Raw genomic sequence first — 23399 nt, 5'->3', positions numbered from 1 at the left:
TAAAACATTATTTGAAGTTGTTTTCTGGATAAGACAGTAACAAACAAGCAACTCTTGCCATTTGGACTTGGCTTTTGGCCTTGTATTGAGTTCACTATATTGTATTGTATTGAGGGTGCAGGATGCCAACTGGCCCCCCAGTGTTTATACTGGCTCTTGGTAAGAGCTACCCAATTAAACTCAAAGACCAAAAAACAATACACGTAAATAGGCCCTTCAGCCCACCAAGCCTCCTCTAACACATGACACCTATTTAAGCTTAAAAAAAATTTACCTCTGCATGATCCATATCCCTCAATTCCCTGCCTATTCATGTATCTGTCAAGTACCTCACTTCCCCTGCTCTTTCCCTATAACCTTTCAAACAGAACATCGAGGTGATGGTGATTTTAAACTGTTTTATTAATTAGAAGTACAAAGAAAGCAGCAAATAAAAATAGATTATACATACAAAAAGTTCATATTTCAAACATACAATTAAAATTTACACTTCTGAATTGCTGGAATTTACAATTACAAACAGAGTTAAAGGTTGCATTGTCCCAAAAACTTTTTGCGCTTCAGTCAATATATTTGAATGGTGTTGCTTTGTATGATAACACCATTGCAGTTCAATTCAGTTGCAGGTATTCTGAAGCCTAGTGGTAGCTGAAGTATGTTCTAGCTGCATGGATTTGGGCCAGTGTCTGTGGGCGTTTGTGCATTCTCCCTGTGGTTGCATGGGTTTCCTCTGGGTGCTCCGGTTTCCTCCCACACCCCAAAGATGTGCTCTTAGGCTGATTGATGTAACAAATTATCCCTAAATTAGTCTCCCCTTAATCTGGTTTCCCATGGGGGTACCATAAGCATAGACATGGGTCAAGGGTGGAGGAGGAAAAACACATTGTTAAGATGGTGGTGCAGGCTCGTTGGGCCGAAGGGCCTGTTTCCCATGCTGTGTTGTTCTTTGAGAAGCTTATATCAAAATATTTGACATTTAGACCATTGAACATAGAACACTACAGCACAAACAGGCCCTTCGGCCCACAAGTTGCGCTGATCACATCAGTACCTACCAATCCATAGACCTATCTATAACCCCCAATCCCATTAAATCCCATATACTCATCCAGAAGTCTTTTAAAAGACCCCAGCGAGTTCGCCTCCACCACCACTGACGGCAGCCGATTCCATTCACTCACCACCCTCTGAGTGAAAAACTTACCCCTAACATCACCTCTGTACTTGCTTCCCTGCACCTTAAATGTGTCCCCTCGTAGCGACCATTTCGACCCGGGGAAATAGCCTCTGAGAATCCACCCTATCTATTCCTCTCAACATTTTATAAACCTCTATCAGGTCGACTCTCAACCTTCGTTTCTCCAGGGAGAAGAGTCCCAGCTCCCTCAACCTATCTTCATAAGGCATGCCTCCCAATCCAGGCAACATCCTTGTAAATCTCCTCTGTACCCTTTCAATAGCATCTACGTTCTTCCTATAGTGAGGCAACCAGAACTGCGCACAGTACTCCAAGTGGGGCCTGGCAAGGGTCTTATAAAGTTGCAGCATTACCTCCTGACTCCTAAACTCAATCCCTCGATTAATGAAGGCCAGTACACCATACGCCTTCTTGACCACCTCCTCCACCTGCGAGGCCGATTTAAGAGTCCTGTGGACCCGGACCCCAAGATCCTTCTGCTCTTCAACACTAAGACTCCTGCCCTTGATAGTGTACTCGTTCATCCCATTGGTCCTGCCAAAATGGACCACTACACATTTATCCGCGTTGAAGTCCATCTGCCACTTCTCCGCCCAGTCCTGCATCCTATTTATGTCCTGCTGCAACTTCTGACATCCTTCCAGACCATCCACAACACCACTGACCTTCGTGTCATCGGCGAACTTACTAACCCATCCCTCCACTTCCTCATCCAGGTCATTTATGAAAATGACAAACAGCAAGGGTCCTAGAACAGATCCCTGGGGCACTCCACTGGTGACTGACCTCCATGCAGAAAAAGACCCATCCACAACCACTCTCTGCCTTCTGCTGGCAAGCCAGTTCTGGATCCACAAGGCCAAAGGCCCTTGGATCCCATGTCCTCTCACCTTCTCAAGAAGTCTTGCATGGGGTACCTTATCAAACATAGATTTATAATCTATGTTGTTAGAACTATTCTGAGGAAGCCTTTACTTTATAACTTTCTTTCTCATTTCTTACATACGATGAATTGCTTTTGCTTCAAGAAAAAATTGTTAATGCAGCAAATTGTCTTTAAGAGATTGGCCATCTAGACAGCACTTTGCTGAAGCTCTTCATTATTCAATCCAAAAACAATAGGTCAAAACTCTACTCCCTTGCCTGCCCGATTCTAGGGTGGATGAAGTTCCCAGAACAGAAATCTCTATTGGCCTTGGGTGAGAGTTTATGATATCGGCAGAGCCAGGCCATTAAAATCACACCCAACGTGTCCCAGTCAAAGTTTCAGATGTGGAAATGAAACATGATTGATTGTAATTTTCTATTAAAGGTTTCCAATGTTGTGGGGCTGGATTTTATGTGGAGATGCTTTCCAGTGGGAGACAAGTCAGGGATGGATGGGCGATCCACTTGTTTTATTTTGTAAGCCACACCCCCACCACCCCAAGGCTCTTCCTAAACCCATAGATTCAATACACATTCAACTAAAATGCATTAAGCAAAGTCAGCTATGTCTGTGTATTCAATTAAGCTTGCATTCAATCATAAAATTGGATGTTACTTATTAAATAAGAAAAAAACAGTTTTCCTTAGAGGAACAGAAAAAACCTAATTGAAGCTGACTTTGAACAGACTGGAGAAAGTGCAATTCCTCCAAACAATTGCAGCTGCTGTTCTTTTCTGCTCTGCTCAAATGGTACTAGTTTCACCTATTTTTATCCAGGGAAAGGCACTGCTGAATGCTGTTCTTCAGTGAAAATACTTCTCCACCAATTAAATAAAACCAGGAACACAAAACCATGTTACAGTAGATGGCAAATTAAGCAATCTGACAATTAAAATACTATATCAGATGCATTATTTCTTTATTTCCTGATATTTTGATTATTCAAAATAATAGAACCTGCATAAAAAGAATTCCTAGCAAGAGGCAAGGGGTATAGTTTTAACCCAATCTAATCAGTGAAAATCGAGCAAGTGAGTAGTTTGCATGGGCTAGGTGATTTACCCATTTGCTTTTTTGAGTCGATGGCAATAGCATACACCAAAGTTTCATCATCAGCCCCGATTACCATTGTAATTCTGACCTGAGAAGCGACTGTCCTCCCTGCTAAAGAAAGATCAGAATTGGCCATTGAACACTTCCCTTAAGATCCAGGACACACTCAATCTTTATCCTATAGGAGGAGTTTAAACCTCGCCTGATCCAGACTCGTTTTCATTTCTCCGGAAAGGCTTTTCCTGCAACTTATCTGCTCAATGATGAGGCTTCCCTTGGTGCTGGCTGATGGCTTCCTGCTCTCTGATTTCTGATGCTATCTGCTGGCCAATTTGTGATCAGGACCAGGATCATTTGACACCTAGTCAGATAATGTTCAATCATGTTTATCTGCACTAACCCTATCTTTGTTTGTGGCTTTGGGTAAGCAGCTGTTTTCTATAAAGTTGAAAGAACCAGGCAGCCACCCGTGAGTGGGTGGAGAGGAAACCAAGGGTGGGGTCACCAGAGGAAATGAAGGTGGGGAAATTGAAGGCAGGATCTTAATTCCACCAGCAATTAGCTGTAATTCACTAAAATTGTACAGGTAATACAAATACCCCTCATTACCAACAGGTAATACAACAATATATGCACTCATAATCCTACAACAAATTGTTATTTGACATGAAACTAAAGTCAGAAAGCTCTTCCATTGTACAGGCACCCCTGTTGCCATTTCCCAGGCTCAGGTTGTGTGTGCATGACACAACACTGAATTAAGAAAGTCAATCACAGACAATGTATACTCTGAGTTCACTGGTTCCAAATCAATTGCCACTGACTGACCAAGAGATGGCACAAAGGACTGTGTTGGGACATCAGTCATAGGGCATAGCTCAGCTATACTCCAGGTCACAGCAATAAAAGGAGATTTTTTTCCCCCAAATTACCAGCAATTACAACAAAGGAGAAAATGATTTAACCCCCTCTCTTGGAAGACCATCCCCCCAGATCCTTTTATATTCCTGACTACTTTCCCAGTAGAACAATCTTGCACTCGATCTGTAGTAGCCACGTTTCATTTCTCCCTCTCACCACCTTGCTGACGTACCCATCTCTGTAGAAAATGCCTATAACCTTACCCATCTCACTGCCCCACCCCCACTCTCTCCCCCTTCACAATCTCCCCAACCCAATTTCTCCTCTTACCTCAAAGTCCACTCCTCTTCTGATCCCCCTCTTCCCCGATTTCTCCCTCCATCTGTTTCTCTCTGACCCCACCCCATTTCCCAGTTCCATCTTACCTGACTGATTCTGTTGCCTTAGCTGGTTCTGCTTCTCTGTGGCACCACTGTGGGTAGGGTGAGAAAATTGAAAAAAAGGTCACTGCCACTGTGAAGGATTTCTCAGGCAGCAAACAATAGGACCCTACAAATCTACGTTCCACTCTGAGGACCTGACAGCCAATTGGGGGGCACTGGGTAACTCCAGTGCCCACTACCACTTTTACCTAATTCGGATGGGCAGCTGACAAGTAGCTGGCATAAGGCTTTGGAGTTAAAATTAGACCTCTTGGGCACACAATCCCACAGCCAGTCAAAATCCCTCTGGTGTGACTGATCTTTTGAATACAAGCTGAAGCTGTACAGAGGGAATGTCCGCTGCACATTTTGGAGTTTGCCATTTCTCATTGTTCAAAGAGAATGTCCCCAGTGTGTATAACTTACAGGCTACATTAACTGCTTGCTTCTCTTAACATTGCCAAAATTATCATTTCCTTCCTGAGCTTGATTAACAAGAATTACAACTTTTATTTCCGTGAAATGATCAGGGATGCTAACATATAACGTGATATGACTGAAGCAGTCATATCATTCACAGAAACAAACTGTCATTTTCAGCATTTGCTTCTTTTCCCTGCAGAAACAGAAATTAACTTTCGCCAGGTGGATGAAAATTTAAAAAGGAAATATAGTTGCTTTTATTGAACATGCAATACATAGTGTTTTTTTTGGATTACGATTGTTTCAAGATATGCAACTACATTCAAAGCAAATACATGAACGCATAACATTTTATAGCGCAACGCTAAAGCAGAACTCTGGAATTTTAGATTTGCAATATTATTAAAATCTAATTAACATTGAACTAAGATTAAGGATCCTTATTTGACAGCAAGCAGACTTGAAGTGATATTTGTACTGCTTTTCTTTATACTCCACCTAACACAGGTGAGTAACCTGAATGTTGAGAATAGGATTAAATAAAATCAATTATGGAGGAAAAGTTAGCCTACCCCAGCTGGGCAAAAATAGATTCACAGAGAATTGGCTGCCAATTTTTCACTGCAACGAAAGTTTTTATTTTCCCCTGATTTGGAAAATATTAAAGAGTTTTTTAAACTCAAACCAAGTGAAAGCGAATGATAGACTTGGGGCAGGATGTTTCAGGCCTTTCCCAGTATGTTTTGAAGGCAGGATTGATGTGGAGGCACGAAAGAATGCAGCGCACTGCCTTCTCACCCATCCACAACCTATCTCCCATTTTATGGTGGGCAGAGGTATGTCAGACCGGCCCTTAAGTCACCAATACATACCACTTAAGTGCCTCATTCTGCTTCCTCCCATGTTGTACTCATGGCAGGAGTATGCCCACATTAGTTGTGTACCCTGGCACCTTTTACAGCGTGGGCCGGTGTCAGGAAAGAGATGTGGAAGGCCTCCCTTGTGCCGATAGGCAAACACCACTCTCTCCTTTATTTCACCAATGCCCCCGGCCAAACACTCTACGGCCTCGCACACTGCCACACTGGGTCTGTGAGCCAGACCCTGCCAATACCCCCCGACTCACACTGAAGTCAGATTTCATTACCTGCTCTTGTTCGGGGCCTGCCTTCAATCCCAGCAGTTACCACCACTCAAACCTGGCACTGCTGGAACTACAGAGCTGATGGATTATCAGATTGGCTGGCAACTCTTGCAGGTGGGTCCTCCTCCTCCTCAGATGTGGGAAGAATTCTCAAAATTGGACCATGAATGTCACTTCCAGCGTAAATTGGCTGAGGGGCAGCTGACTTTTTGGAGGCTTGGTTCCCTATTAATCTTTAGCTGGATAAGGATGGGGAATAACAGCACCCTGTAAAATCCAGCTGAATGAAATGAGTTCCCAAGTAGAGTCTGAAATACTGTTCTATAGAAAAAAAGGTGAAAAATTGCTGATTGGCTACAATTCTATGTCATTTTGCTGCTTCAGACCAATTTCACTCCCTATAAATTAAACCAACAAATTGAAGTTTTTACAGCAAAATATTTCTTCTACAGCCAGTTGTACTATACTGCAAATCTGTGATAATTACCAATAGACTTCATAATGTAGAGGCAGTGGGATTCCAGACAAGACTTAGTTTCATTAAGACTTAATCTGGTGAAAGTTACTAAAAGATTCAAAATTTAATTAATAAATATCAGAAATAACAAGTTTCTGAAAAGCAGGGGAGATCCCACCTGCTGTGTTATTTCTTTTGGAACGTCTGAAGTATGTTACGACACAGAAAAATCCTTTAGGTCAATTCAACATCCCTTGAATAATTATAAAACATGATCAGAGAAACCTATCAAATCACCAACATCTGACAACACAGTAGGTGTTCCTCTGTGCAAAACTACTACCCTGGTCCTCAGAGCAAAGGAGGTCTTTGATTTTAGATAAACAACACACTTGGTTACTATTTAACTTTTGCAACAGCCAGACACAATACCATGTGTGCTGTTCATAACCCATGAATTGTGAAAGTCTATCTGCAACTTAACGAACATTGCTAAAAGCATGAATTATTCCATTTCTGCTTCTGCATAACATTTTCAGACTTGTGTTCTAGTAAGGCTAACAACATTGACTTATTCTGCTTAAGATACATGTACTATGCAGCAGAAATATTACAAATAACTCCATCTATTGCAATTGTATTCATAATGCTGTCCATGAATTGGTATAAAATTTCCCTTTCTGCTCTCCTAAGGCTGCCTTTTCAGCCAAAGCAAATCTTCAATAGCAAAAGGGCAAACATTTTAGTTTTTAAAAGGCAGAATATTAACTGCAAAACATAAATGAGTCAAGAACAACTGATCACTAACACATCCTGTTTGGGTGTGTGTTGGCTCTGCAGTTACAAATCCACTAATATTGTATCAGTCTATAGTGAACATCAGAGTAAAAATGTTAATTATACAAAAACGATGACACATATTCTTGAATACACATCACGTAAGTAGCTCTAAAGTCAACTTTTTAATATTGTCTGAGTTACTAGTTTCAACCCTCAATGATTTATCTCCTTCATGTACTTTAATATGCCTTTCCTCACATAGAATTTGAATGCACAGCATACAGCGACAGCAGCAGTAGTTACAGCCAATAAATAATTGAATTTTAAGGCCATGGAAAAGTTAAGGCTGGGCTGGTATGCGTAACAAAATCTTGCTTAGTAAACCTAACTCAGATACAGGATCAGCATTAGATTACTACTTCACCCATTCGAGTTCGTTGACTGGCGGAAAATAAAATGACCGTTTATTAGAATAGCCTTGAATTTTGGAAATTGAAGTTCCTTGCAGTAGCAGTAATATTGCAGGAGATTAAATTTATAAGATTAAAATTACTTTTAAAAACTCGGAAAAGCATTGGGCTGACCTGAGTTTACACTGGGATTAAAGCCAATCTGACCATCAATTAATGGATTTGCCCACTAATTAGGATGTCCTTACACTTTAAATGCATGGATGTCAGTTCAAGTCAAATCCCAACAAAGCACTAACAACCTGACAAATTACCAGGAAGCTTTCTGGCCTCTGTGTACACCTCAGCCCAAGCAGAACTATGGAAAATGAAGCCCTAGCTGTTTAAATGCTGTCCCTGTAAGCAAGTTAAATAAACTAGGGTGTACTTGTGCTACCAACGACACAAAACTACATAAAAACTAAAATGAACACCAACAACGAAAATAAATTAGAAAGTTTTTTTATATAATAAATTTGATCCAAGCATCTAAAGGCATAATTATGAAATGCAGTGAGACACAAGTTGCTAGAGCTTCCTAATAATTTTTAAAAGCTGAGATAAAATGAGAAGCTAAGGTCTGAGAGACAAAAGGTTATGCCCAGCCTCCAGATTGGGTTCAGTTCATTAATTTTCATTGGATTTACAGTAGATTGCACTATGATGCACATGTAAATGACAAAAAGCAATACGTATAGAGATATTGATTCATTTCCATCAGAATAATGAGTATGAAAGCTTGGATTTTTTTTTGCTATCACTGTGTGATCACCTCTGTAAAGTCAAGATTTGAATATATACAGAAATTAGGAACGTTTTAATCAACAGAGCAAGTGTTTGTGTAGCTCAGGAACACGGAGCTCCTGCGTCATTGAGTGGCTCTGTCTCCGCTTTCACAGTTTCTGCGCCTTTGTTGGGTTCAGCTACTTTTTCCTGCTTTTGCTTGCAGGGTAGTCCCTTGTTCTTGCATTGTATCACCAGATCTACTAAGAAGGCAATAGAAGCCAGGAATCCAAATACCTAAAAAAAAAGTAAGAACAAACAAAATGGGAAGATAATCATGGAATTGTCCCTGTCAAACAGAAAACTAGCAAACAGCAAATATTCTCTTGAAATAATAGGCAGACTATGGTAAAACGGTACAAGACTGCAATAGGGCTTACATTCCTCTATTTGCATCTAAATCAACCTCAAGCAAAAAGCACAAGAAAAAATGGTGGAGATTCATGATAATCGATTGTCCGCCTCCTTTACAGTGCTCCAAAAACTTCCACGGATTTTCAAGAGGGAGTATGGAAGGGTGGCACAGTACCAATGCTAGATTTTAAAAAATGTCAAAGAACAAAAAGAGCCCGGGAAACAGGCCCTTCGGCCCAACGAGCCCGCGCCGCCATTTTAATATTACCAGTCCCCCCTCCACCCGTGGCCCTTATCTATTGTTTTTATGGCAATCCACATTGAGGGAAACTAATTTAGGGACAATTTATTACTTCCAATCAGCCTAATAGCACATCTTTGGGGTGTGGGAGGAAACCGGAGAAAACCCACGCAAGCACGGGGAGAATGTGCAAACTCCCACAGACACTGGCCCAAATCCATGTGTCTGCACAGTAAACAGTGATAGTCACTGAGCTGTCGTGTTGCCCAGCATCTGGTCCAGTTTAAGCGCACACTAACGACATGAAGCACTAGGCCAATCTCAAACATTCAAGAGCAGCCCAAGTACAACCCATCGCATGTATGCCCCTCGTTGGACAACAAGGCGGACCGACTTAAAACCTGTGAATTAAAAGAGAAAAAAAAACATTATTATCACACCATATCCTTTTACATTACCAGGGACGTCCCAATGCTAATGAACCTTATTTAAAACAATCTCCTATATCCTCCCATCTCCAACCCACTCATGTGCCTGTGTAAGTTACTCTTAAACAACTCCAGCGTGCCTGCCTCCACCACCTTACTTGGCAGAGCATTCCATACCCCCACTACCCTCTGTGTGAAAAACCTCCCTCTAATATCTGTGTTATACCTCTCCCCCCTCACCTTAAGCCCATGGCCCCTCGTGCTGTGTGTCTCTAACATAGGAAATAGCTTACCTCTGTTTATTCTATTCATCCCCTTCATAACCTTATATACCTCTATTAGATCCCCCTCAGTCGACGTCTTTCAAGGGAAAACAGCCCCAATTTGCTCAAACTTTCCTCATACCCCAGTCCTTCCATACCAGGCAACATCCTGGTAAACCTCCTCTGCACTCTCTCCAGAGTCTCCACGTCCTTCCGGTAGTAAGGTGACCAGAACTGGACGCAGTACTCTAAATGTGGCCTAACCAACGTTCTATACAACTGCAACATTCGACTCCAGCTCTTATATTCTATACCCCTTCCTATAAAGGCTAACATACCATAGGCTTTCTTCACAACCTTCTCCACTTGTACTGCCACCTTCAAAGACTTGTGCACTTGCACTCCCAGGTCACGCTGCGTTTCTATACTCCTTATGGGCTTACCCTTTATCATATAACTCCCCCCTACATTATTCCGGCCAAAATGCATCACTTCACATTTATCCGGATTAAACTCCATTTGCCATATATCGGCCCAATATACCAGCCTATCAATATCCCGTTGTATTGCCAGACACTGCTCCTCACTGCCTGCCAATCCAGCCATCTTGGTGTCATCAGCAAATTTGCTGATCACACCACTTACTCCCTCTTCCAAGTCATTTATATACACTACAAAGAGAAGACGTCCCAGTACTGAGCCCTACGGCACACCACTAGTGACAGACCTCCAGCTAGAAAAGGACCCGTCCACTACTACTCTCTGACTCCTCTTTGCAAGCCAGTTCTCCACCCATCTAGATACCTGGCCTCGTATCCCATGAGCCTTAATCTTTTCTACCAACCTAACATGAGGGACTTTGTCAAACACCTTACTGAAATCCATATAGATGACATCAATGGCTCATCCTTCGTTGACCGTTTTTGTCACCTCCTCGAAGAATTTTACCAGATTCGTAAGGCAAGACTTCCCCTTTACAAAGCCATGCTGCATATCCTTAATCAGATCACAACGCTCTAAGTGCTCATACATCCTATCCCTAAGAATCCCCTCCATCAACTTGCCTACCACTGACGTCAAACTCACCGGCCTATAGTTACCCGGGTTATCCCTCCTACCCTTTTTAAACAACGGTACCACGTTCGCTATCCTCCAGTCCTCTGGGACCTCACCTGTGTCCAAAGAAGAGACAAAGATTTGCATCAGAGGCCCAGCAATTTCATCTCTCGCTTCCCTAAGCAACCTGGGATAAATGCCATCAGGCCCTGGAGATTTATCAGTTTTAATGCTACCTAAAAGCCCTAACACTTCTTCCTTCGTAATCGACAGTTCCTTCAATTGGTCTACAGCTCCCTCGATGGCCGTACCAGACATCAAGCCCCTCTCCTTCGTGAATACCGATGCAAAGTATTCATTCAGGATCTCCCCCATTCCCTCAGACTCTAAGCACAATTCCCCTCGTCTGTCCCTGAGGGGACCGATATTTCCCCTAGCCATCCTTTTGCTCCTAACATAGGAGTAAAACGCCTTTGGATTTTCCTTAATCCTACCTGCCAAAGCTATTTCATGCTCCCTTTTTGCCCTGCTAACTCCCCTTTTGAGATCTCTCCTACTCTCTCTGTACTCCTCCAACGCTCTCTCCGTTCCCAGTTGCTTAGACCTGACATACGCCTCTCGTTTCTCCCTGACCAGGTCCTCTATATCTCTAGTAATCCACGGCTCTCTAATCCTACCTTTCCCATCCTTCCTCCTAACCGGCACATGCCTTTCCTGCACCCATTTCAGTTTTCCCTTGAAAGATTCCCACATGCCTAACGTGGACTTGCCCTCCAACAGCCTATCCCAGTCTGTGTCCCTAAAGCTCCTGCCTAATCCGGCTGTATCTAGCCCTCCCCCAATTTAGCACCTCCCCTTAGGACAGCACTCATCTTTCTCCATTCGTATCCTAAAGTAGACAGAGTTGTGGTCACTATTAGCCACATGTTCACCTACTGCAACCTCAACCACCTGACCCGGCTCATTTCCCAGAACTAAATCCAGTATAGCCCCCTCTCTAGTCGGGCTATCTACATACTGCTCCAAGAACCCTTCCAATACACATCTTACAAATTCCTCCCCGTCCGAACCCCCAGCTCTAGGCACCTTCCAATCCACCCCAGGGAGATTAAAATCTTCCACTACAACAACCCTGTTCTTCCTACACTTATCCAAAATGTCTCTACATATACCCTCTTCCACTGCCCGTGGGCTATCGGGTGGCCTAAAGTACACCCCTAGCATAGTAATGGCTCCCTTCCTATTCCTCAACTCCACTCACAGAGTCTCAATTTCCAACCCCTCTATGTTATCTTCCCTCTGCACCGCTGTAATGTGCTCCCTAACTAAGAGCGCCACTCCCCCTCCTCTTTTCGACCCTCCCCTGTCATGCCTAAAACACTTATACCCAGGAATATTTAGCTGCCAGTCCTGCCCTTCCTTTAACCACGTCTCCGTCACTGCCACCACTTCTAAATTCCTCGCGAACATCAAGGCCTTTAGTTCATCCGTCTTACCCGTCACACTCCTCGCATTAAAACAGATGCACTGAAGACCCTCAGGCCCACTCGGATCCTCCTTCTCCTGGGAGATTTTCCTCTCATCTAGACTTACCCTGTCACCCAACTCACTCCCACTCCCAGTGCCTACTGAGCTATCTGTCTCCTCCCCACTCCCCCTCCATATTAGTTTAAACCCTGCCGAAACACTCCAGCTAACCTCCCAGCTAAAATATGTGTGCCCTTCCTATTTAAATGTTCCCCACCCCACTTGTATAAGTGCCCTTTCCTCACAAAGACTTCCCAATGGTCTACAAAACTAAAACCCTCTACCCTGCACCAATCCCTCAGCCACGCATTCAGCTGTAGGATCTCATTATTTTTATCCCTGCTATTACTGGGCACTGGCAGCAGCCCAGAGAATGCCACCCTGGAGGCCGTGCACTTCAGCCTGGCTCCCAACTCCCTGAACTGCCTACGTATTTCCCCCCTACTCTTCCTTCCCACGTCCTTCTCTCCTACGTGTATAATTACATCCGCCTGGGTCCCTTGGCCCTTCAAGATTCCCTCTACCCTCTCTGACACAGAGAAACCCACCCCTTCCCTCCCTAGCCACCCCAATGGACTCAGGGGACATTAAAGGATGGCCTTGCACCCCTCACCATAAGCCCTACAAAGCTGGCCATTTGGTAATGGCTACTTCCACCACAGGTTAAATGTCAGTGACAGATTTGGCTCTTAAGGGTGCATTAATTGCCCATTTAAGAGCCTCAACTGGCCCACTGGCAGATGTGTCACTCAACGTCTTGAGCCTCATGTCCAGATCTTCTCTTGCTGCAGGAAGCAAGGCCTATAGAACCCAGAGCATGTCCTCTGATTATCAACCAAATGTTAGTGCTGAAGGCCTGTGGGAATTCAACTTTGGCCTGTAATCCCATTTTCAGTCCATGTTTGTATTATGTTATAGGTACTAAATATTTAGATATTTAGCTGTTATTCTTTTGTTTTCAAATTCTAGCATTGCATATTTCAGTGTTGATTCTATCTGCCACTTTTCTAGCCTGTATCCACATTCAAGCTTGTGTATTCTTTCAGAGTTTGTCAAATATAATATCCACCAGCCTCATTTCATAGAATGTCTTGAATTAACATTGATATCACTGATTATCACCCGGTCCTACGAGGGATGTGACGCTTGTGTCGCCGTACGTAGGTTGTTGCGATGTCTATCTGTCTACATTTATCAGCTATGACATGAATTGAGAAGGAATTTCATCCAAAGAGTTATGAATCTGTGGAATCCTCTGTCCAGTGAAGCAGTTGAGGTTACCTCATTGAATATTTTTAGATAGATAAATTTTTGAACAGTAAAGGAATTAAGGGTTATGGTGAATGGGTGGCTAAGTGGAGCTGAGTCCATGAAAAGATCAGCCATGATCATATTGAATAGTGGAGCAGACTCAAGGGGTCAGATGGCTTACTCCTGCTCCTAGTTCTTGCGTTTTTATGACTTGCTAAACCCAAAGCCATGGTGCTACCAATTAGTCCATGTCTTTCTAAACTACCACACACTTCATCCCATATTAAAGATTCTAGCAAGTAGGAACTGGCATGCACTGTTCTAATTTATCAGTGAGGCAATCTGTAGCCAATGGCGCTAGCCCCATTTCTAATTTAATGGGGTCCATTTCTTGACTGGTTGAAATTAGGATTGAGAATTAGTAAGGAAAATCATATATGTTCCAGGTTTTGTTATTTCTGTGCTTGAAAGACCACAGAAATCACTGTGGATCTGTACATAAACATTTTAGAAGGTCAACTGGAACACATTATCAGTGGTAAAAAAAAACTGCTAGAATCTACTGTAATAAATCCATGTTCTGATTGTAAATCCATGCTGACTATGCCCAAATGGGAAATCATGTTTGTTGAACTTGTTGGGAGATGTGGCTGACAAAAATGAAAATGGAAGGTCCATGGATGTGGTATATTATTGGATTTTCAGGAAAAATTTCTTTACTTATGAATGTAGAAGATGCCACCACGAGGGTCAAGGATAAGGATAGGTTATAGTCCATATTGGTACCAAGGACATAGATTAGAAGAGGGATGAGGTCTTGAAGGCAGAATATAGGGAGCTAGGAAATAAATTAGAAAGCAGGACCTCAAGGTAGTAATCTCAGGATTATTTCCGGTGCCACGTGCTAGTGATATCAGGAACAGGAGAATAGACCAGATAAATGTGTGGCTGGAGAGGTGGTGTAGGAAGGAGGGATTGGGATTCCTAAGGCATTGGGACTAATTCTTGGGAAATGGGATCTTTGTAAGATGGACGGATTGTAGGACCCCAGCAGAATTGGGACCAACATCCTCGCAGGGGTATAGAACAAAGAACAACACAGCACAGGAAACAAGCCCTTCGGCCCTACAAGCCCACGCTGCCCATTTTAACACTCAGTGAGTGCCTCATTCCAATCCTTCTTCTACCTATGCCTTTTGTCTACATCTCATGGACTCCACCATCAAGGGGTGCAAAATTAGAGAATTATATGTGTGCCAGATTAAGGGAGATCCAATTTAGGGACAATTTATTAACACAAATATGTATATGCTAATACTGTTGGAGAGGCTTTAAACTAGAGAGGCAGGGGGATGGGAACCTGTGCAAGGAGACATGAGCGAGAGAAACAAAGCTAGAAATGAAAGACAGAAAAGTAGAAAGCTAAAGGAGAAGGCAGGGGAAATAAAGACTAGCAGCAAGTAGGACCATAGTACTAAAAACCATATGTAAAAATGTTAAAATACAAGTCTAAAGAAACCGTAATGCATGCAGGGGCAATCATAATAAGGTAGATCGATTAACAGTGCAAATTGGTATATACAGGTATGATATGATTGTGATGACAGAGACATGGCTGCAAGGTGATTAAGGCTGGGAATTGAATATGCAAGGTTACTCAATATTTAGGAAGGACGGGAAAAAAAGAAAAAGGTGGGTGGCGTTGTTAGTAAAGGATGAAATCAATGCAACAGAGAGAGAGGATATTGGCTCATAAAATCTAAATGTAGAGTTAAGTCTGGGTGGAACTAAGAAGGAAGGGGGGGGGGGGGCAAACATTAGTGAGAGCCGTCTTTGGGCTTCAGACAGCAGTAGGTGATGGCATTAAACCATCTGATTGGCTATCAACTCTCAAACACTGGACTTCCTGAGATGGGGAGGGAGGAATTAATGTTGCTCCCAGTATTGTATTCCTGTGGGATCTGGATCATGGCTAGGGTCCCCTCTGACATTTTATTTGGGACGGGGTGGGGATTATGGCATCCCATAACATTCAGCCCTATGTAACTATTTCTGGAGACTCTATTCTGTTTTGTTACCTTTCCAACCCAACATCTACGCTTTCCGTGAAACTTAGGGAACGTATTTAGCAAGTGAAGGAAAACCTTGATGGGGATCATCATTGAAACAGATAAAGGGTTATAAAATGAAGGTTTAATAATTCAAGAAAAACCTGGAATTAAAAGTCTAATGATGACCATGAAAGCATTGTTGATTGTCATAAGAACTTACCTGGTTCACTAATGTCCTTTAGGGAAGGAACTCTGCCATCCTGACTTGATCTGGCCTACATATGACTTCAGAGCCTCAGCAATGTGATTGACAGGTGCCCCCTAAAATGGACTACCAAGCCACTCAGTCCCAGGGTAATTAGAAAAGGGCAAAAAATGATGGCCTAGTCAGTGATGCCCACATCCCGTATCTCAATAAAAAGTTTTTGTTTAAATGAAGGGGTCAGTTCAATCATCTGCAATGTGTGTATTTCTATGACCGCATTAATGTAATTTCAATGTTGTCCTCAAATATATTGGTTCATTTAACCTTTAATAAACAGGACTATGTGTTGAGTTCATTTCTGGCAAATGGGTACATGACTGCAGCCTTTGTCTATATACTAAAACAAATTCCTCACAATTGGCACCATGACAGAAAATGGGTTAATACATACTGCAGTTTATTAATGCTCCCTGTTTTGCAGTTGCTTTTTGTTTATTTCATTTTGCTTTGAAATAAAATGATCGGCTCAAAGTGAAATTGCTCTTGGGATTTACCCAAGGGCCATCACTGAGGACCTAATTGGCTCAAAATTGGTCTTTTTCCTTCTGTGGGGTGACCTTCTTGTGCTAGCGGCTCACCTCAGTTATTTAGATGAGACCTGAGGACCGAACACAATTGATCCACTTGGTTTGAACATGCTGTTTGTACAGCATTGCGTCTGAGTCCATGGACAAGCCCAAATGAAATTTTAGCCTGAGAAATTTACCCAACAAAGGAAGCCTGTCTTATCTCTTGAACTCAGCTCAATCACAATAACTTGCAAAGTCAAACTGCCTGTTAAAATCCTGCCTAGGCTGCAACAAACTGTTTGGAAAGCTACCAATGTTGACCAGACTGTGCCCTAAACAAAATCCAAAGGCCGGAATTTTCTGGCCTGCTGTGGTAGGCCCCACCAAAGGGATGTGACAGGCCAGCTAAAAGCCCGCTGACTTTCCACAGTTCCTGGTGGTGGGCTGGGCTGAAAAGTCCTCACAAATATCCTTTTGAGAGCATGGGACAAGAACAGTTAAAGTAATGGCGAATTTAAAGGAAAACTTACCACAGACCACAGCTCCAAGCTAGACCCATCATTCTGTGCTGCAAATATAATGGAGGCGAGGAAGAAAAATATCGCTATCACAGCAGTGTAGTAAAAGTCCTGTAGAAAAAAAATGCAGAGAATTGAAATTCCCCAGTCAATGCTTTATCAGACAGTGGCTGCAACACAAACATTTTCCAAAAGGTCATGAAAAAAGGCTGTTTGGCACATTTTAGCTTTTGCATCAAGTACTTCTGTTCTCCTTTAGATGATCTCATAACATTAATTATGTTCCTTTTTAAATATTATTACATTGCTGGTAGATTATTGCAAATACTTATTGGTCTACTGCTAGCTCACTTCTCATTCAATTTACATTTTGAATACACGTAGTTTTCTTGAGCGTGGCTTTTCTGAACATGAAATAACATCCTAATAACAGATCCAAGTTATTCACTGATTTCCAATACTTTCCAATTGTTAACCCATTTAAGTATGTAAACGGCCTGGTTTAGGTAGTTGCAGGGAATGCATGAAAAATATCTTAATCTATTTATCAGGCCATGTGTCTTTGAGGCTTCTGTTGCGTGTGAGTCATCTGTCCCCAAAACTGGCTATGGCTGCATCCATTTGACATTGTTTAACAATCTATTTCTTTTAAAATGAAAGAAATTGTACTGTGCTTTTCACATCTTAAGAGTTCTTTACAGCAAATTACGCTTTTGCAGTGTAGTTACTTGATATGTATATGAATGTGGCAGTAAGAAATGAAATTAAATGCTAATTAGCTTTGGTGGTGTTAGCTGTGGGATAAGTGTTAGCCATGACACTGGTGAACTCACCTGTTCTCCATCCTCTAACGTCACAGGATTGTTTTGCTACCCGAACAGGAATTTGGTTTATTGCCTCACCAGAAGATTGACATCTCCAATAATGCAGCCCTACATAAGGTATTACATAAGGTGCCACCTCAGATTGTGGGTCATAGCCCCACAGCCTTCTGGCTCAGAATAGAAGTACCGTACTGAGTTAAACTAACAATTAATGTCAGCACAGTATTACTGAATCTCACAATACACGAGCCAGTCAGACTTTATGTGTTTGTGTCAGCTATCAGAAAGAGGTGTCCATATTTATCCACTCCCCTTTTAAAACTGTATGCATTCTGCTGCAACAGCAGTTATGTTAAGACTTTCCATGTCCTACAGATTTGTGTAAAATCAAAATCCCAACTTGTTTCCAGTAAAGACTTTTGGCAACTGGTAACGATCCAGGACAAGGCAGCCTGCTTGACTGGCACATCTACAAACATTCAATCCCTCCCCAACTGACACTCAGTAGCAGCAGTATGTACTATTTACAAGATGCACTGCAGCAATTCACCAAAAATCCTTAGATAGCACCTTCCAAATCCACGACCACTTCCATCTAGAAGGACCAGGACAGCAGATAAATGGGAACACCATCACCTGCAAGTTCTCTCCAAGCCACTCACTATCCTAACTTGGAAATATATTGCTATTCCTTCGCAGTCACTGGGTCAAAATCCTGGAATTCCCTCCCCAAAGGCATTGTGGGTCAACCCGCAGAGCATGGACTGCAGCGATTCAAGAAAGCAGCTCACCAGCACCTTCTTAAGGGCAACTAGGGATGGACAATAAATGCTAGTCAACAGCGATGCCCACGTCCCACAAATGAATAAAAAAACTAACTTACTGACGAATGGAAAGTTACGGTTTTGAATGCTTCCATCAGACAGTCCTTTGACATACTTTGTTCTAATGAAATTTGCCTTGGTTTCTGTAGGCTATCCTAATAACAAGCATGAGAGGAAAATACACACAACTACCAGTTTTCAATACACACAGGACTGTTTGTCATGAAGTGGCAGGCCACACAGAGCTGCTCTGTTTTAACTAGTTCCACATGTACGTTAACATGGAGGGCTGGGAAAATACGAACAACTTAGAATCTCAGAACATGCTGGCGACTGACGGAAAATCTTTCAAATTTGGCTTTCATAACCATGCACTTTCAAATCTTAACAAGAGTCAGTCCAGAATACCACAACATTGTAACAGAACAGCAACTATTTCCACTTCTTGTTTTTCCATCAAAATCAACAAACACAGTCTAATGGAACTGGACTCCTGCAGTCTCACTCTGCATCGGACAGTATAAAATGCAAACGGATAATCAGAACAAAACCAGCAGCCCAGATGCATTCAAAAACACAGGTTTCACATGTTGTGCTTGAAACACAACACTTGACCACCCTAACGAATGAATAGACTGAAAGGTCGGTACAGTCAGATATTCCTGCTTTATCAGACAAACAGTATCTAGTATTGAAATAGCAAAAAGTGGAGGAAATATAAGTTTAATAAAATTGGTTACTGCTTAATTAGTGACCCGCATATGCTCAAAAAGAGGAAGGAAAATGGCTGTGTGCGCGTTGGGTGGGGGTGGGGGTGGGGAACAGACGGATGTTAATTAAAACACTGGGGACGCTCCCCCAGGAACTCTTTTTTTTCAAATGACTGTTTCAAAACACAGATTTTAGTTTCTGATATCAGACTATGCACATCTTGAAAGTTCCTCTTTGCTGGCGCTGCACGCAACACGTGTTAGTCAAGCAAGTCCTCATTCCAACGCAGCTTTACAAGACAAAGAACCTCACAAACCACGGCCATTTAAGTTTCAGCTTTCCATTAGCTCCCCTGCCAGGGCCAAAAACATACCCCAGCTGTAATTCCAAAGCAAATCTACCCAAGGTTAATTGGCAGGGCAAAGAAAACAGCAACTCCCAAAATAACAATGCCAGCTTGCCTTTATGTACCATCTTCAATGCAATGCACTATCCCAAGGTGCTTCACAGAAACTGATCAAAAAGAATCTAGTGCCGAGTACACAGAAATAATAGGATAGGTGACTAAAAGCTTGTAGGGGGTCACAGGTTTTGAGGCATATCTTGAAGCAGGAGGGAGAAGTGGAAAGCTGGAGAGAACTCCATGGGAGGAATTCCGGAGCCTAGGTTGAAGTCACAAGCCAGGATCTCTATCCTCCCCCTGCCCAGGCAGGTTTCCCAGCACCAAAGGTAGCTTGCCATCAGCCACCAGCAGGATCCTCCAGTCCCGTTAATGTCAATGGCCATTTGCGTTGCTCGCCAGCAGCAGTCGCTTTCAGCAGGACCAGAAAATGCCACTGGTGGGCAGGCCTGGAGAATCCCACCCACAGCTACTAATTGGGATGTAAAGAGAACAACAAAACTGGAGGAGCACAGAGACCTCAGAGGCTTTTAACGTGGGGGAGGTTATAAGATGAGGTGAGAGCTGAACCAATGACAGGATTTGAAAATTAGGTGAGTATTTTAAAGTTGGGAAGTTGCTGGACAGGAAACCGATGAAGATCAGCTGGCACAGGATATTGGTGAAGGAGGATTATTCTGAGTTACGGTACAAGCAGGAGAGATTTGGATGAGTTTAAGCTTATGTAGTTTGGAGGATGGGAGGCAAGCCTAGACAGCAATGGAACTGCCAACTCTAGAAGGAACAAAGCCTCAGGTGAGGGCTTCAGCAGCAGACAAGCTGAAATTAGGCAATGTCCCCAATAGAAGTCAATTAGATGGAGAAAATTTCTGACTGTCCAGTTTTGGATGCTGGACAAGTACTGGGACAAGTAAAAGACAGTGGAGGACCTGGGGGAGGTGGCAATGAACTACAGCCAGGTATCACTTCAAATGGGTTGGATTTCATGTTTAAATATCAAGGGCAAACCTGCCTCAGCTTTGCTGGCTGACCCAAATTTAACAGTCATCTCCAAGAGCCGCCAAGCAATCAAACGGCTGGCAGCTCTCAGGTTCAGCGCTGCTATCTAGAGCGGTGGCCATTGCTGGGACTGCTGCCAGTCAAAGAACAAAGAAAATTACAGCACAGAAACTAGCCCTATGGCCCTCAAAGCCTGCACCAACCATGCTGCCCTGGAGTCTATATCCCTCCATTCCCATCCTATTGTGTATTTGTCAAGACACCCCTTAAAACTCACTATCGTATCTGCTTCCACTACCTCCCCCGGCAGCAAGTTCCAGGCACCCACCACTCTCTGTGTAAACAATCTGCCTCATACACCTCCTTTAAAGCTTGCTCCTTGCACCTTAAACCTGTACCCCCTAGTAACTGACTCTTCCATCCTGGGGAAAAGCTTCTGACTATCCACTCTGTGCCTCTCATAATCTTGTAGACTTCTATTAGGTCGCCCCTCAACTTCCATCATCCCAGTGAGAACAAACCAAGTTTCTCCAACCTCTCCTCACTGCTAATGCCCTCCATACCAGGCAACATCCTGGTAAAACTTTTCTTTACGCTCTCCAAAGCCTCCACATCCTTCTGGTAGTGTGGCAACAAGAATTGAACACTATATTCCAAGTGCAGTCTAACTAAGGTTCTATAAAGCTGCAACACGACTTGCCAATTTTTAAACTCAATGCCTCGGCCGATGAAGACAAGCATACGGTATGCCATCTTGACTATCTTCTCCACCTGCACTGCCACTTTCAGTGACCTATATACCTGTACACCCAGATCCCTCTGCCTATCAATACTCTTAAGGGTTCTGCCATTTATTGTATATATCCAATTTGTATTAGACTTTCCAAAATGCATTACCTCACATTTGTCCGGATTAAATTCCATCTGCTATCTCTCTGCCCAAGTCTCCAACCGATCTATATCCTGCTGTATTCTCTGATGGTTCTCCTCACTACCTGCAAATCTACCAACCTTAATAATCAAATCAGTTACATTTTCCTCCAAATCATTTACATATATCACAAACAGAAAAGGTCCCAGCACTGATCCCTGAGGAACATGACTTGTCACAGCCATCCATTCAGAAACGCATTCTACCACTGCTACCTTCCATCTTCTTTGACCCAGCCAGTTTTGTATCCGCCTTGCCAGCTCACCTCTGATCCCATGCAACTTCACCTTCTGCACCAGCCTGTCATGAGGGACCTTGTCAAAAGCCTTACTGAAGTCCATTAAGAATACTGGCTATTCTCCAATCCTCTGGGACCTCCCCTTAGCCAGTGAGGATGCAAAGATTTCTCTCAAGATCCTAGCAATTTCCTCTTTTGCCAGTCTCAATATTCTGTGGTATATCCCATCAGGCCCTGGGGACTTGTCTACCTTAATGTTTTTCAAGAACTCCAATCTCTTTTCCTTTTTGATCTCAACATGACTCAAACTATCTACATACCCTTTCCCAGACTTATCATCCACCAAGCCCTTCTCTTTGGTCAATACTGATCAAAGTACTCATTTAATACCTCGCCCATTTCCTCTGGCTCCACACACAGATTCCCCTTCTTGTCCTCCAGTGGGCCAACCCTCTCCCTGGCTACCCTCTTGCTCTTTATAAATGTATAAAGGGTCTTGGGAATTTCCTTAATCCTGCTGGTCAATGCCTTTTTGTGGCCCCTTTTAGCCCTCCTTACTCCTTGCTTAAGTTTCTTTCTACTTTCCTTGTATTCCACACTTGCTTCGTGTGTTCCCAGTCTCCTAGCTTTGACAAATGCTTCCCTTTCTCTTTGACTGGGCTCACAATATCTCTCGTTATCAAAAGTTCCCAAAACTTGCCATATTTATCCTTCATCCTTACAGGAATGTGCCTGTCCTGAATCCCTATCAATTTACATTTGAAAGCCTCCCACATGTTAGATGTTGATTTGCCTTCAAACATCTGCCCCCAATCTATATTCTTCAGTTCCTGTCTAATATTGTTATAATTAGCCTTCCCCCAATTTAGCACCTTAGCTTGAGCACTATAATTACCTTTATCCATCAGCACCTTAAAGCTTACTGAATTATTGTCACTGTTCCCAAACTGCTCCTCCACTGAAACATCAACTACCTGGCTGAGCTCATTTCCCAAGTCCTGAAGGTGATGTGCTGCAATGAAGCACAGACCTTAACTAGTCTGGGACCTTGCCAAAGCCAAGTGGGTAGGCTTTGACAAGGTGGGGTATGGACAGGGCAGTAGGCAGGGGAAACGTGGGGTAAGAAGTTTTTTTTTTGGGGGGGTGGTGGGTTGGTGGGTCCTCCAATGACAATAAGATGTCCTTACAAGTGATACTTCCCTCTTTACCAGCCAAAAGCCCGCCCCATAAAATCTGCCAGGCTGGATACTTGTTGTTGACCTCCCAATACCATGGGTGAAATACCAGTGGTAGTGCCAGGAGACCCTTAAATGGCAAGTTAAGGGCCTCAATTAGTCCATGGGTGGATAGGCCTCTGGATGCCTCCCTTGCAACAAGTAAATTAGCATGGCAACCAATTTTATGGCCCTACCTCACCTGCCAATCTGCCCTGCCAAGGGGAGTAGGAGACGCCAAAAAATCAAGTCATAATTTATTTTCTTAAACTGGCCACATTACTAATGTCCATAACA

General features: G+C 43.0%; 1 protein-coding gene across 1 annotated transcript in view; it reads right to left on the bottom strand.

Moving 5' to 3' along the window:
• Positions 1-5112: 5112 nt before the first annotated feature.
• Positions 5113-23399, bottom strand: part of cmtm6 (CKLF-like MARVEL transmembrane domain containing 6) — a 100530-nt gene continuing 82243 nt past the window's right edge. The window contains exons 4-5 of the mRNA XM_080210011.1: positions 16974-17072; positions 5113-8735 (exon numbers count right to left, since the gene is read on the bottom strand). Coding sequence (XP_080066137.1) covers positions 8562-8735; positions 16974-17072 — 273 coding nt within the window. The 3' untranslated portion in view covers positions 5113-8561. The remainder of the gene's footprint in view (positions 8736-16973; positions 17073-23399) is intronic.

Source organism: Carcharhinus amblyrhynchos, chromosome 2, assembly GCF_965287045.1.
Source record: "Carcharhinus amblyrhynchos chromosome 2, sCarAmb.v2.hapA, whole genome shotgun sequence".
Classification (NCBI taxonomy): Eukaryota; Metazoa; Chordata; class Chondrichthyes; order Carcharhiniformes; family Carcharhinidae; genus Carcharhinus; species Carcharhinus amblyrhynchos.
The sequence above is the reverse complement of the archived record's forward strand: the minus strand, read 5'-3'. Positions and strand labels throughout refer to the sequence as shown.